At 41.2% G+C, this 14126-nt stretch overlaps 1 protein-coding gene across 9 annotated transcripts in view; it reads right to left on the bottom strand.

Annotated features, from left to right (window-relative positions):
• nhsl1b (NHS-like 1b) overlaps nt 1-14126 on the bottom strand; it is a 98972-nt gene that overhangs the window by 23433 nt on the left and 61413 nt on the right. For 2 of the 9 annotated variants that reach the window (XM_005734430.1, XM_005734432.1), the window contains exon 1: nt 605-835. The exons of the other annotated variants lie outside the window; for them this stretch is intronic. In XM_005734430.1, the coding sequence (XP_005734487.1) occupies nt 605-659 (55 nt within the window). In that variant the 5' untranslated portion in view covers nt 660-835. Of the gene's footprint in view, nt 1-604; nt 836-14126 lie in introns of those variants that run through there. 9 annotated transcript variants of the gene reach the window in all.

The raw sequence follows: 14126 nt of genomic DNA, 5'->3' as shown, positions 1-14126 counted from the left end.
TAGGGTTGCAGCAGGCTTTTCAAAGTACAATAATAAGAAACTACAACAGTTTCCAGGTAATACACAATTACTGCTAGTTCCACTGACCCTAAGTATCAACAAAACCTCATGTGATACAAGTCTGACAGACAATCGAGGTGGGGAAAAAAATGACAATGCACACGTGCAGGGGAGATTCTACCATCATCCACTAACGGCAACTCTCACTGTCACCTTTAAACAAGCTGTTGGGTCATTTGGTGCTACAGTTGTGAAGTCCTGGCCCAGCGGTTACCTGGTAACGGGGTGCAACAGAGGGTTTTGTTTGTGCTTAGCTGAGGCAGCAGGGAAGCAGTTTGACCACAGGACACCATTAGTTCCGATCAAATCAGAAAGATCATTACGGCGGGTGTTTGTACACTTTTGACACAGAGAATCCTTAATGAAGCTGTTAAATCTAAATCCGCTTCAATAAATGGAACGCCGTGGGAATTTTCAGACACAAATGCATATCCTGTCAAAAATGATTAAAACAGTCAAAATCTCTAACCAACCACATGCAGTATTGATAAGGAGATTATTCAAATGCACATTAATGATCAGTATGGAACAAAAAATGTCTTACCCTTCCTTTTGAAGTACTTAATTACAGATTTTAACGAGGTCCCGATAAACACCATTTTTCCAGATCAGCGTATATGTCTCCCTCTTAGAAAAAAAAAAATAATAATAATAAGTGCCTTTGTTGAGGCTTAAAAAACAACTAAAAAAATCCAAGGAATAACAGAGAAGACGGGATGAAGGCGTGCTGGTGCTCTTCCGCTCACATTCTCACGGCTTGGCTGCGAGTGTACGTGAGCGTCTACTAGGCTGACAATAAGTCTCTACCCCTATCTGTCTCTCTGAACACACACACACAAATCGTCCGCCACTCCCCCCCTCAGGCAGTTCAGTCCTCGGAGACAAACACACACACACACACACAGCAGGAGGGGTGTAGGACCGGCCCCTCTGTTCCTCTGTGCTTTGGTTACCAAGGAGTTCTGGCTGCCTTTCCCTTTATTTTTCATTATCAGTCATTCTCCAGTGCTCTCTTTATTATCGCTCTACACTTTCATTCTACTTTGCTCAAATATAGAAGTTTTTATTAGCGTGTACAGTCACTGTGTTGCTTTTTCGGTTTGTGCATCAATACTCATATCGTTCTTCGCGCAGCTCTTTTTTCACACTTTCCACGGGTGCGCAGCCTCTCAGTGAGGGACTCATCTGCAGAAGAATATTTATGCATGTAATTAAACTTCGAGTTACCCCACAGAACAACCTTGCACATCATCAGGAGGGGAAAAAAAACATGTTGAGCTTTTCACGAGGTACTCTCAGGTGGATGGTGCTTCAAACAAAGTGCAATGCAAACAGAAAATATAATTGCCTACGGTAAATTACACTCATGCACTGACATTTAGCTCATCTGGTCTCATTTTGCATCTCTTTGTAAAACAATAATCCAAAAATGTGATCATCTACTAATAAGTCAATTTTGCCTTTCTTTAAATCAACATTTCCTCCTCTGATCATTCCCAACCTGCTGTGTATGGCAGTGAATCAGGGCTACATGAATACAGACTTCATACAATCCTCCCATTGTCCAATCTGCTCGCAATCTATCATGCACACACTCCAGCACCCAGCCATTCAAACACACACCCATGCACACACCCATATGGGAAGGACAGCCCCGCCTTTCGCGACCGTATTTAATTTCAGCCCAAATGGCTGAAGAGCAGAGCGAGGGAGGGTGCGTGTAGGGGGCTCCAACAAGAGCTTGAATGGCACTGCAAATGATCCTTGAATTTATGGATAAAAAGGTTTTTCCCTCCTCGCTGTCGCATCCCTCTTTAATCCAAACCTCCATATTTGTTCATGCTTGTTAACATCCACTGTTGCTGCACTCCTCTGCATGCATGAAGCATATATGCACACAATTTCTTCTGAACTGAAAGCATGCAATAGGTCTCTAAATATCATATAACGAGTTTAACATGTGTTTGACCTGCTCATGAAAATCCCCTTCTTTAAAGACATTATTATTGACCTACTTTAAAAACTGGAAAAATCCTGGCACAGTAAAGGTGTCAGGACAGGTGACCGTGTCATCTTAAAAGTTCTTCTCCATGTGTCAAACATACAGCTTGCCACGTGTACAGTATTAGGATAATTTATGCACAAGACTACACAGCATCTCTCATTAAAAAGCCTATTGTTGTCACTCACACAAACGCCCACATGCGCGCGCACAGTATAACGGATAGGTCACCATCTCTATATCCGCCGAAGGAGGTCTTCAAATCTAGGCCACCTCCAGGATTAGGGATATCAATTCAGCCATACGTCTGTCCACTCCTTCCCACTGAAGCCCCCTGCAACACCCCAGCCCAAACAAGATTAATCTTTCATCCATTCATACTCTAAGCAGCACGTAAAGGAAGCACACAGAGTCGGTGGATAAAACGTGAGGCCAAAGTAAAAGTATATTTCAAATCAAAACCTAATTAGCTAATAAAGTAGCTTTGCAATTGCAATCCTCACATTATTTAACTGTTGGTATTTCTTGCTTTGAGAACCAGCCAAAACCCCAATTTACAAATGTGAGATTATTAACCTACTTATTCCAATTTATGCAAAAACTGACGACAACATCCAACAATTACTTGCACTGAATACAAAATCAAAACCCGTGTTTCATTAGTATTATTCCCGGCGGACAGACAACAATTACTTCCTCTTGTAATACAACCAGATGACTCATGTCAAAAGCTAATGATAGGAAGTAAAAGGATAAATTGGAAAGGGGAAGATGAGAGCTAGATGTTCTAATTAACACACACAGTGATGAATGTGGCAGGTTGAACAGAGAGATTGATGAGGGACTCCTGCTCTTCCTCTTGTCACCGCACTCCTGTTTTCTTTGTCCTGTTTTCACACCCCATTTGGAGCTCCCCGTCAACCTGGCAGAGGCAGCTGCACATTCCCTCTCACGATCATTATACTTTTTTTTATTTTTTATTCCAGACTTCTGAGGTTAGCCCCATTTCCCTCCAGATCCAATTCAATCATTTGATCAATCCCCAAAAGACAAACCCACCTTCACCTTCTTTTTTCAATATAAAAGATCAAATAACCCCAAAATCAAACAGCATCTACGTACACACAGCTTCATCTGAGAGTACCCAGCTTTTATTTTTCTAATTGGCCCTATGAAGACAGAGCTAAGCAAACCACCTAAAACCCCTCCACTCTGCTTGATCTGCTGATGTCACATTTCTCTCGCCCCCAGTTTCCCCAATTTTCTTTTCCCTTCTTTCCTCCTTTTTAATTTAGGCAACAGCGCTTTTACAGTGGCTAATATAATCAAGTCTGTATTGATTTTACACCACCCTCTTCCTCCCCTCTTTCATATCTTGTGCTACTGTGTTCGAGCTGTAGCCTTGAGCACCTTTTGCTTAATAATGAGAAGAACTGTAAGGTGGAAATAAACAGGAAATATGAATTTTTAACATACGAAAACAACACATTTAGCACATTTTGCATTGATGAAGTGCACAACGTATCGTTTTGACAGGCAGCAGGATTTCCCAGAGACGACCGAAGTGCTCATATCGCCTTAAACAATGAAGTGTAGCACTGAATCCTGACTCCTTCACTGGATCAGTGCCATCCTAACTAAACTCTCCTTATTTCTTTCCAGATTTGTGCCAAAGTTAGACAGGAAGTATTTTAAAATGTTAAATAAAATGTTACATTTTTGCTTATAATAATCTGAAAATGCACAATTTGCAAACCTGCTAGCAGCAGTGGAAAATTTAAATCACTCAAACAAGAAAATATACCAAAACCCTTAAAAGACGAATGCTCCTCTTTCACCCCCATTTACTTTTTTGTGAATGAAAATCTATAATTTATAGCATGTAGAGGAACACATTGCTTGCTCTCATCCTCCCCCATTACTTTTATCTTTACACCTCTCTGAATGAAAGCATAAAATCGGGGGTCAAAGGGAATCTGATTACTTTGGTCTTCCCAAGACGGAAGAAGACATGAATAATCTTGCAGCAACAAAGATTTAGATTGAGCAAGTGGGAAGGCCGGGGGGGTTTGATACCTGTTTTCGCTGCACTGGAGATATTTGTGTACAAAATGTGCCGCTTTAGCTGATTTATCACCCTCATAAATCTTTACTTCACGAGTTTCCTAAACAAGGAATAGGCTGAGTTGATGCTTAGCTGTAGATCTGCTTCTACAGCACTCGTAAAAAGGCAGTTAAATGATGTTAAACTTCAAACTTTCTCCTGAACAAACACCAGCTCTCAGCTCAAGCATCACACACATACAGACACTGAAAGTGACGGACAGACTAGGCTGTGTAAACAAGTTAGTAACAGTTTTTTCTCGCACTAATGATTCTGGCACGGGGTAAAGTTCGCATGCACGCTCACCCACACAAACACAGTTCAATAAATTCTCGCGTAGCAGTTTTATGACACTGGGGGTACACACGAAAACTCCCGCGGTCTTCCTCTCCTTCATGCTTTCCCTATACAGTCCTTTCCCCCAGCCATCCCTCTTCTAGTCTTCCCATCTGACCAACTCCTCTGACAGAAGGTTTTCCATCTCTCTCTTTAACATTTAAACTCTCTTCAGCCCACAACTGTTGTCAAAATAAGTAAAACGACTGAAGATCACCATCAAAATGTTCAAATCACTGCCACTCAGCCTGGCCCATCAGGAGAAAGTCAGTGCCTGCAAGGCTTTTCTTTCTGGAGGTTTTCAATTGGCCCATTAGCGGTGTTTGTTCAGGATGGCTGGGTATAAACCCACTTAAGAGGCATCCTGCAAATATTTGGGACAAATGTACTTGAAAGAATTGGAGTAGCTCAAAAAAATGTTAGTGCATTTGTTAAGTGGGGATTTAGACAGGTGCAATTAAAGCATGCAAATAGGAGAGCGTGCAGTTTGAATTTAAAGTTCACTGAGCGCATCTGGGATGACATTTTACTCTAAATCAAGGTTCTTGCAACATAAATTGTGTGGGGGGGTTTTCTCTTCGTTGTGAGCACAAGTTAGCAGTGTGTATCTGTGCGAGTGTTTGATTATTCTCCTGAATGAAAAGCAGAGGGGGCCTCCTTCTATAGGCTTCTCCTTCTTTGTGATTCATGACACCCTGCAAACCAACGCCCTGAGCTCGCACACATCGTCCCAAAACACATGCAAAACCTTGTCCTTTGTGTCTAAGGGCGTTTTCTGTTTCACGTGTGCGTATGCCAGCGTTGATGTGGTGACACACGCATGTTTCTGTTTTATGTTCAAACATCATGAAGCTGTTCTCACACAGAGTCGTGTGGGAACGTGCATCAATCAGAAATATGCCTTTGTAATACTGATGGAGATGGCATAAAAGGCATGTAGACTTTGAGAAGAAAGAGAATGAGGTGGAAAGCAAAGTTGAATCTGCAAAAAGCTGAAGCGTGCTTTGATGTGGCAGAAGCGGAGCTATTTGATGGGAAACGAGGCAAGAGGAGAGAGAAAAGGAAGCAGTTACAGGGGGAAAAAACAAAAAAATAAGAGCCGAGGGAAAAGCTACAGGTGGAATCCAGGAGAACAGATGAAGACCGATAAGGAAAAGAAACAGACAAACATACACCAGAGCCCAGCAGTTTTTGGCAGTCAAGTCTAATTTTCTCTCCCTTGGCGTCTGACCCGGCGCTCTCTACCGACCCCCCCACTTTGAAATTCAAGCCAGGATAAAAGAGAAAGACAGAGAAAACAGATAGAGGATACACAAATATACCTCTGCTTGAGCTTGTGGACAGGCAAAGTGCATTTGTATCTAGTCTCTGAAACCTTTGACATAGCAGCAAAATGAGAAATCCAAAATGAAGGAAGTGTGCAGCCATTAAAAAAATCTTATACATTCCTTTAACAGGGAAACTTTTACACAAGCTTGGACACAAAAAAGCAGCTCACTCTTAAATAGAGTTAAAACACAGTTTTGTTGTTGATTTGAGACTTTTATGTCCACCGTCAGAGCAAATTTGTAGCTAACCGTGTGTTTCCTCCCTGGCAACAGAGTTTTAAATCTAATGAAACCCCCCCCCCCCATCTTAAGTTAGCGGGACAATAAACTAAAGCTAAAACAGGCCCGTGACATGATGGAAATCGTGCATGTTGATGTGTTTCCTGGTGGTTAGTTTGACTCAAGAAGGTCATTTTAGTCAAACATATATATAAATTTATTTATTTATTTGGGTTATTTAAAGTCTTACTTGTTAGATGAATACATTAGGAAGTCGCAACATAGAAAACTGCAAATAAAAAACTCATCGCACCACTGTGAAGGCCTAAGCTTTGGACTTGGTGTTTAGAGCTCCGCAGCTGAGAAGTGGAAAGGAGTGATAATTGTAGAAATACCCAAACAAGTAAAAAACGGATTGTCTCCAAAACCTGTTGTGTGAACAGGACCAGGCTTTAACTACAGCCATGAAAAGGATAGACTCCTTTAACCAGGTAAAGGTCACCCAGATCCAGAAGATGACTATTGAACCTCTAAAAAAGCGCCTTTAGGTGACTTATGTTGTGATTTGGACCTACATATATAAAATTAAATTGAAGTGAACTAAATGAATTGCAGACATGTAGAACTGTCAGCATGTCTACAAAGCTGTGGCTATATTTCTCACAACTATCTAGCTTTGCATGTGATACGCTGTGATTGTTCGTGCTTTGGAGCTGGAATAAAAGTTGGTAGGTGACCAGTAATAACCTTGACTTAAAGGACCAGTGCTTAGGATTTAGAGGGATCCATGAGCAGAGATTTAATATAGAATTGGACAGTTTATGTTCACCCAAGGATCAGTTCTTTTCCGTGGAGCAAGCCATGGTGGACGGCAGATGTTCAGTAGGTTGATGCCACGAAATTATACATACTGTTCCTTCAAGAATTCAACTTAATGTGTGTTACTTCTCAGAATCGTGACCATGGGTGTGTATTACACGCCTGACATGCTATTGAAGAATAATTTCCCAGTGGAATTCCCTTTCTAGTCATTGGTAGTGTAACATAAAGACAGCCCACCGATTACATTAGGACCCATTACCATCCAGCCATGCTGTCGCCACTCATATTGACTTCCGGCCCTTTTCACTGCCCTCTGAGGATCTGCCATATCAATAACCGCAAAACCTAGGTGTGTCTTTGAGGAGCGTGGGTAAGGTTTTTGTCTGTTTGAGGTATTAGATGTCTGTCTAACTGCTTTTATTATAATGGTTTAAAGTATGCTGGATGGTATGTGTACCCACAGCAGGTCCACACCACTGAATTGAGACAGCTAACATTCTGGACATCACTCTTACTGCACTGAATCACTATATAACCTTCAACTGTTTGGTTTTTTTCTGTTTTTAATCAAGCATCTGCTCTTACAGATACAAGCCATAAGACAATACATGTGCATGTGCCTGAATGCTATATGCACTCAAGCATGTCAGCATACACACATGCATGCATGTAAAGATGCCTGCACAGAAAGAAGAGAATATGTTGGCTGCTGCACTGGTTTCCTGACCTACATTTCAACACCAGAGCTGTCTGCTGGTCTCTCTTAATGGTCTGTGTGTGTGTCAGTGTGTGTTGTTCCACCTTCATAGCAGCACACAATCATTAATCCAATTTCATAATTAACTTGACGCAGAAAATGCCATAAATCTGGCATTAAATACAGATATAGTGCACTGTGGGGAGCAGCAGCTGTAGGGGTCCACTGTGTCCTATATATCTATATAAACCTGTGTGTGTGTATGTGGGAGTGTGTGCGGCTGTCTTTACAATAGCAGACTTTCTACTTCATGACTCACTCAATAAAAAGTCTGGAGTGAATGATGGCCAGGCTGGGATAACTGCTAACGATCAATAGGTCACAGCTGGAATATGACATCATTTGCATTAACAGTATGATTCATTAGCATCAGTATTTCACTGGTTTAAGATATTAAGTCAACACTCTTAAAATATATTCAGCCAAAGACAACACAATAGCAAAAATACGGCTCAGAGCTTTGGTCACACATCTTTTTTTTGGCTGTTATCATGACCTCCACACTCAGCTCATGCTGCTGAGGCGAGGGTCTTGTCTGATTTAGGCGCAGAGGCACAGAGACAGACTGAGCTAATTTAGGTTAAGTGCCTCCAGTAGCTCAAGGGCACAAAACAACAAGCCACCTGGGGCTAGCTTGTTTTGCAGGGAGGGAAAAAAAAAAATCAAGAGTGTGCATGTGTTATATCAGCAAAAACACAGGGAGACCAGTGGGAAGTGGGCTAAAGCCATATCAGCCACAATGTTTGCATGTGTTCATCTGCAGCACCTCCACAACTGGAGCAGTAATTGACGCTGTGGTGTTCGACCCATTTCCCACATTGCACCTCATTTCTCATCAACAGTAAGACTAGGTCAGTCTGGGTAAGTAGTGGGAGTGGGGGGGGTGCGACACAAAAGCATCCAATCAACTATTAGAGACACAGCCAATTGACTAACAAATTAAGGAAGTGAGCAAGACAATCATCCTCGAGGATTTAGCACAAGTGGGGGGTTAGTTATAAAGTCGGATGCAAGTTCTGGTGGCCGACATTGATTACTGTTAATAACAGATACATTTAAAACGCATGACTGCTTTTGGCTCTGCTCATCCGGCCTATAACATCGATCCAATTAACATCTGCCTTTGCAGGATTGTTCCAGGATGTTTTACAGACTCCAGATTGCTTTTAGTTGAGTAAAATCTGTCTACAGACTAAAGTTAGTTCCCTCAGAGAGAAAGTCAAATCAAGTGTATTTAAATTCTGGAGAATGAGATGATTTCAAATTTAGAAATAAAATTCTGTTTCCTACATGAGTGGAATTATAATGGCATGGATAAGCAGAATAAGGATGGACTGGATGGATGGTAGTGGTGTGGCAGGTAGATATAGTATTGTGATATTTTGTGTGGTGATACTGCATCATTCCAGGGACACCAAATATCTATGCTTTAAATAAATAAAGAGTGAGCTCATCGCATGCACCCTCATCCTTAGGTAACTTTAACTTTTGCAAGTGGTTTCTGAAAAACCACTTGCAAATTTTGAAAGGTTTTAGTGATAGCGTTGACATGTTTGAAAATCTAATTTTGCAACAAAATTAAAAAATAAAGTGACATAATTTTATCTTATTTGACAAAACAGATATTGGGGACATGTTAGGGACATAATTGACTTTACCTGTAACTGTTTCTCTTCTTCACCTCTCAATCAGCATTAATTCCTCTGCCAGCATTTAAGTCGGGTTACACCACGCGCAATACCAGGACCCTGAAACTGAAACAGCTGACTAGATCTCAGCCAACATTAATTGCATTTTTCGCACCTCTGTCCCACCTACTTGACATGTCCAAATGTCTTCTGTAAAACTCAGTATTGTGGTATGACATCAGCAACAGTCTGCAAGCTAATCATTAAGAGCGCACTACAAACACAAAATGTTCTTAGCTGACTAGAAGGTCTGAAGTCACACAACGCTTAGGTCAAAACCATAATTTTTGTGTTGTACATATGCATGTAATTTTTTCCATACTGTGTTGTAAGACTGCACTAACTCAGGGAGGGTTATACGTGCATTATTTGACGTGTGTCAGTATCTGTAAAACACTTGTACACACCGAGAAGCTGCGATTGGTGCTTTCATGTGACTTATCGATCATATATGGGCATGAATTATGCAGGAGTTTATATGTGAGCGCACATGTGTGCATTAAGCCTGTGTTCCTCCACTGATAATCCTATGCTGAGACCTAGTCTGGGAAAAAGCACAACCCCAAATCCATTTAACCCCTCCTTTCCTCCATCTCTCCCCGTCCCTCCCCCTTCTGTCCCATCTGAGCAATAATGGAAAGAGGGATGGGGCCTTTAATAGAAAGAGCAGACCTCTCTTGCAGGGAGTGCGCCCTCCTAATGGCCCACAAGGGAAACTAGTGTAGCTCCCTGATCAAATAATCCCAAAATTTAAAACCGCTATTATTCCAAATTAGATTCCTTGTGACACCTCATGTGTCTCTTTTTGTTGTAGATAAACACATGCACAGTGGCTAATAGGCAGATAATTGAATCCAAAGTGTTTCAGGCAATTGCAATAAAACCTTCAAATATTTTAATTTAGTCTCATAAATTAACAATTATATTGGGTGTAAGTGACGCTGTGCAGATGAGCAACTAGGAAAACGAGGAAATCGCTGTAAATGCTGCCTGTTTTATCTTTAGTGCAGCTGTGTTATCATGCCACCTTGTGGTGAATGAAAGCAGCAACTGCACGCTTCTCTGGAAAAGTAACCACAATAGAGGAATTTAACTTCTGCTACAAACAAACAACATTATCGCCAAAAGCTCCCCTGTATTTTCACAAACAAGGAAAATAGCTGTAGCTTCCCGTTCCCTACATTCTTCTCTCTTTTTTGTCTCAACTCTAATCCTTCTATGCATGAGGCATGGAGGGGAAAAAACCCCTGAAAAGGAGACGTTGCCATGGTGAGGACAACTCATTAACAAGACAGATTTAAAGAGGCTCTTAAAAATCACTTTCTCTCTTCCCTCTCCTTTTATAATCAGTCTCTTTGGGGGGACATGAGCTTTTCAGAGGCTCGGCTTTGCTCTCAGAGGCTTAATTGAACCTCCAGCTGACTGGGACACAAATAAGTTCTGGTGCTGTGGAGAAGGTAGGAAGAAGGATGATTGGAGTTGGGGGTGAACAGTGGGGAAGCGAGGGGTCCGTGAGGCTGGTTAGACTATTGTCACCAGATTTCTCTTTTGTTTTGCTCACTGGTATCTTTACATGAGGCTGAAATTTTCATTTAAATTGGTTTTTAAATGCAACAGCAAGCTGCAGGAAAATCTTACAGGTAACAACTAAAAGTCTACGTCCCGCTTTGTGGTAGTAATATTGAAGTAAATAGTAACCAAATACGCCCTTTTTTGTGTTTTACACAAGCTGCATTTTAAAAACAGAGTAGTCAGGAATGTAACTGCATGTACAGAAGGGGGAGCAGACTGGTCAGTAGGGCAAATGGGGCCAGAAACCTCGGAGAGCCAGACTCGAATCAGCATGAGGTGGAAAAAAGCTCCTGCTAATAGCAGCTCTCATTAAAGAAATGAGCTGTGACCGAGGTCTGTACGGCCAAGCGGTGCTTAAACGCACTTATCCTGCACTACGGCTCAATTAGATTTTTCAATTACTAACAACAAGCCCGCTGTAGAACTGCACGAGTAGAAAGACGAGGGCAAAAGCTGTTGCCGAAGCAAACGGCCCAGATTAAAGTCTTCAAATCGCATTTGTTTCTAAGACCTGTGGGCATTTTTAGAATGTTAAGAAAAACTTCTGCGTTCACTATCAAATTGAGTTTTAGCCGTTTTGTAAATAGATTCTTATTTATTTGCCAGTGAGCATGTGTTTCGTTTTACCGCACGCACAAGCCCGACTGAAATGAACTTAAACTTATCACCATGAATAATCAAAGGCCTGCCAATGACTTACATAGACTGCCTCACTGGATTTATTAAAACCTGGAGAGAAACATATACACAAACAGCTAAACACTCATTTGTCTGTAAGGAGGATGGATATGGAGAGTGTGTCAGTGTACGATTAAACTGCAGAAGCAAAAAGGAGGAAAGAAGAAGAAGAGAGAGACAGAAAGACAAAGCAAAGTGCTAAAGATCTGCATGTATCATCTCAACAAGGGCAGGTGCAGAAGATGACACAACCACCAGGAGGCTCCATACGTCAACAGGGAAACAAGACTTCTTGCTGTCTTGTCTTCTTCAGTGAACCCACTACAGTAAGTGTAGGTTCACAGAATAAGGGAAGGAAGAAAAGCAAGAAGAAAGTCCTGAAAGTAAATTAAATTCCCTGTAAATGATAGTAAGATTTAACATTTTCTATTAAAGCTAACCAAGCCCTCTGCTGTGTCACAGCTCCCACAGTTTCTCTGCTTTGACACATTTAGTCAATGAAAGGATAAATGTCCCCACAGACCCCAGTGATTATCCAGCCAATATGTCCTGATGTAATAATCAAGCCATTAAGTAAAACTCAGTTGTTACACATATGGGGCTCTGAGGCCCACTTCCACCTGATCCCTCCTTCTCCATGACTCAGTCCTCTCCTCTCTTTCTCTCTCTCTCTTCTCCTGCATCGCTTTCAAGTCCTGCCGCACTATTAATCTCAGCCCTGAGTGTGTGGAAGACCACAAAAGGCATGCTAGTTTACTACTGATCTCTAGTTTTGGTGATTTGCATGTGTGAGCTTTATTTGACAAATTATGATGTTCTGTAGCATAAAACCAACTCTCCCACACCTTGTTTTCGTCAAAAAAACAAACAAAAATAAAATGCAATGAATGACTTAAAAACACATCCATTTTAATTCCTTCATTTAAATTTTATGTTTATTTAAGTAGAGATGCACAAACTGTAATTTTTGTGCTTAAAAAGAGCTTAAACTGACAGCAAATCTGAATTTCTTCAAAGCAAAATATTGTTTTCATAATAAAAAAAATTATTGAACTGCAATAAGTAAGCAGATTTTCTCTCACTTAAATGACTGAAAATGAGTTGCTATACACTCACCTTTACCCGACAGATTTTATAGTAAGCTTTCTCTTTTTCACTTGTCTTGTTCCCTCTAATTGCTGATTCTTTGCTAATACCGAGGCTGCTGGTTGGTGGTTGACTCGGAGCCCTTTGTTAGCCTCTTTAAAATGCCCATCTTCAGCTGCTAATTAGTTTGGTTGCTATGAAAATGTTTGTAGTGGTCCTCCTAACAACAGGTTACTGTGTCTATGAATACGCACGTCACATATGCATGAAATGGACCGACGTGTAATCGGACACACGTGAGGCTAAGAGGCCAGTCACCGGTTTGGACTGAGCGCACTGGAAATCATCTGATTCTGGCCCCCGGCTGGTCAATGGTGCATCTTTATATTTAAGGTATTTTTTAATGTATATGTCAACAAATACATTAATAAATATGGAACATAATAATAATTAATGGAACATAATAAAGTAAAACACAGCTGTGATAATAATAAATGTCTTCTTGTGAGAGTTACCAGGCTGCTGTAAACTATATTGCACTCCGAGCCATTTTCTATGTTTCCTCAGCGGTCGTGTGGTGAATAAAAGAAAGATTTTGGAGGTTAATTTGAGCAGACACAACCACCATGCTCGAGCAAATAAAGAACAGTGCTAATCCAAATACACTTAATTGAGACAGTAACATCTGGAGACCACCGCCAGTGTCAAATAAGCGTCAAATACAAAAGGATGAGTAAAAAGAACTGGGCAGGGAGGAGTCTGTGGATAAAGACGCAGACAAACTTCCACACAACTGAATCACCTCTCAATATATGTCAGTGATTAGTTCATGAGCCCTCGGTCACACATGATGGAAGAGCACCTGTTTAACCAGTCATTGGAAAACCATTACCTATTAGGCCTTTAACAAGCTGAGAGGTCTCCATCTGTTAGATACACTGCATTAACTTAAACCTACTTTATGCCATACTCGCATAAACATATCCAGGGATGTGAACAGGAAATATGTGTGCTGGGATGCTCTAGCATTTATTTTCTAAGTGGATAAATGGAAAAGAAAACATGCAGATACACAACCCTGTGCACAGACAGTAAACAGCATTAAAGGCTTCATTAATGAAAGAGAGGAAAGTGGAGGAGAAGAAGATTGAGATAGACAGGGTTGCAAAGAAAAACAGAGCCTTAGCCCATTTTTACAGTTGAATGACCCAAAGCAACCCCTGACCCTCAATTCCCAAAAGTGTGTGTGTATGTGTGTGTGTGTGTGTGTGTGTGTGTGTGCGCATGTGTGTGTGTGCGCGCACGTGTGTGTGTGCATAAGTGAGTGAGTGAGAAAAAAATCCCCCTCTTTTCTTTATCTCATTAGGCTGTGTGTGTCATGCTCTCTACTCCATTGTTCTGCTACCCCCTAACTGCTAGTGTGTGTGTGTGTGTGTGTGTGTGTGTGTGTGTGTGTGTGTGTGTGTGTGTGTGT

The sequence above is a fragment of the Pundamilia nyererei genome, unplaced genomic scaffold (assembly GCF_000239375.1).
Source record: "Pundamilia nyererei isolate P.nyererei 1_Seehausen unplaced genomic scaffold, PunNye1.0 scaffold00058, whole genome shotgun sequence".
Taxonomy (NCBI): Eukaryota; Metazoa; Chordata; class Actinopteri; order Cichliformes; family Cichlidae; genus Pundamilia; species Pundamilia nyererei.
The sequence above is the reverse complement of the archived record's forward strand: the minus strand, read 5'-3'. Positions and strand labels throughout refer to the sequence as shown.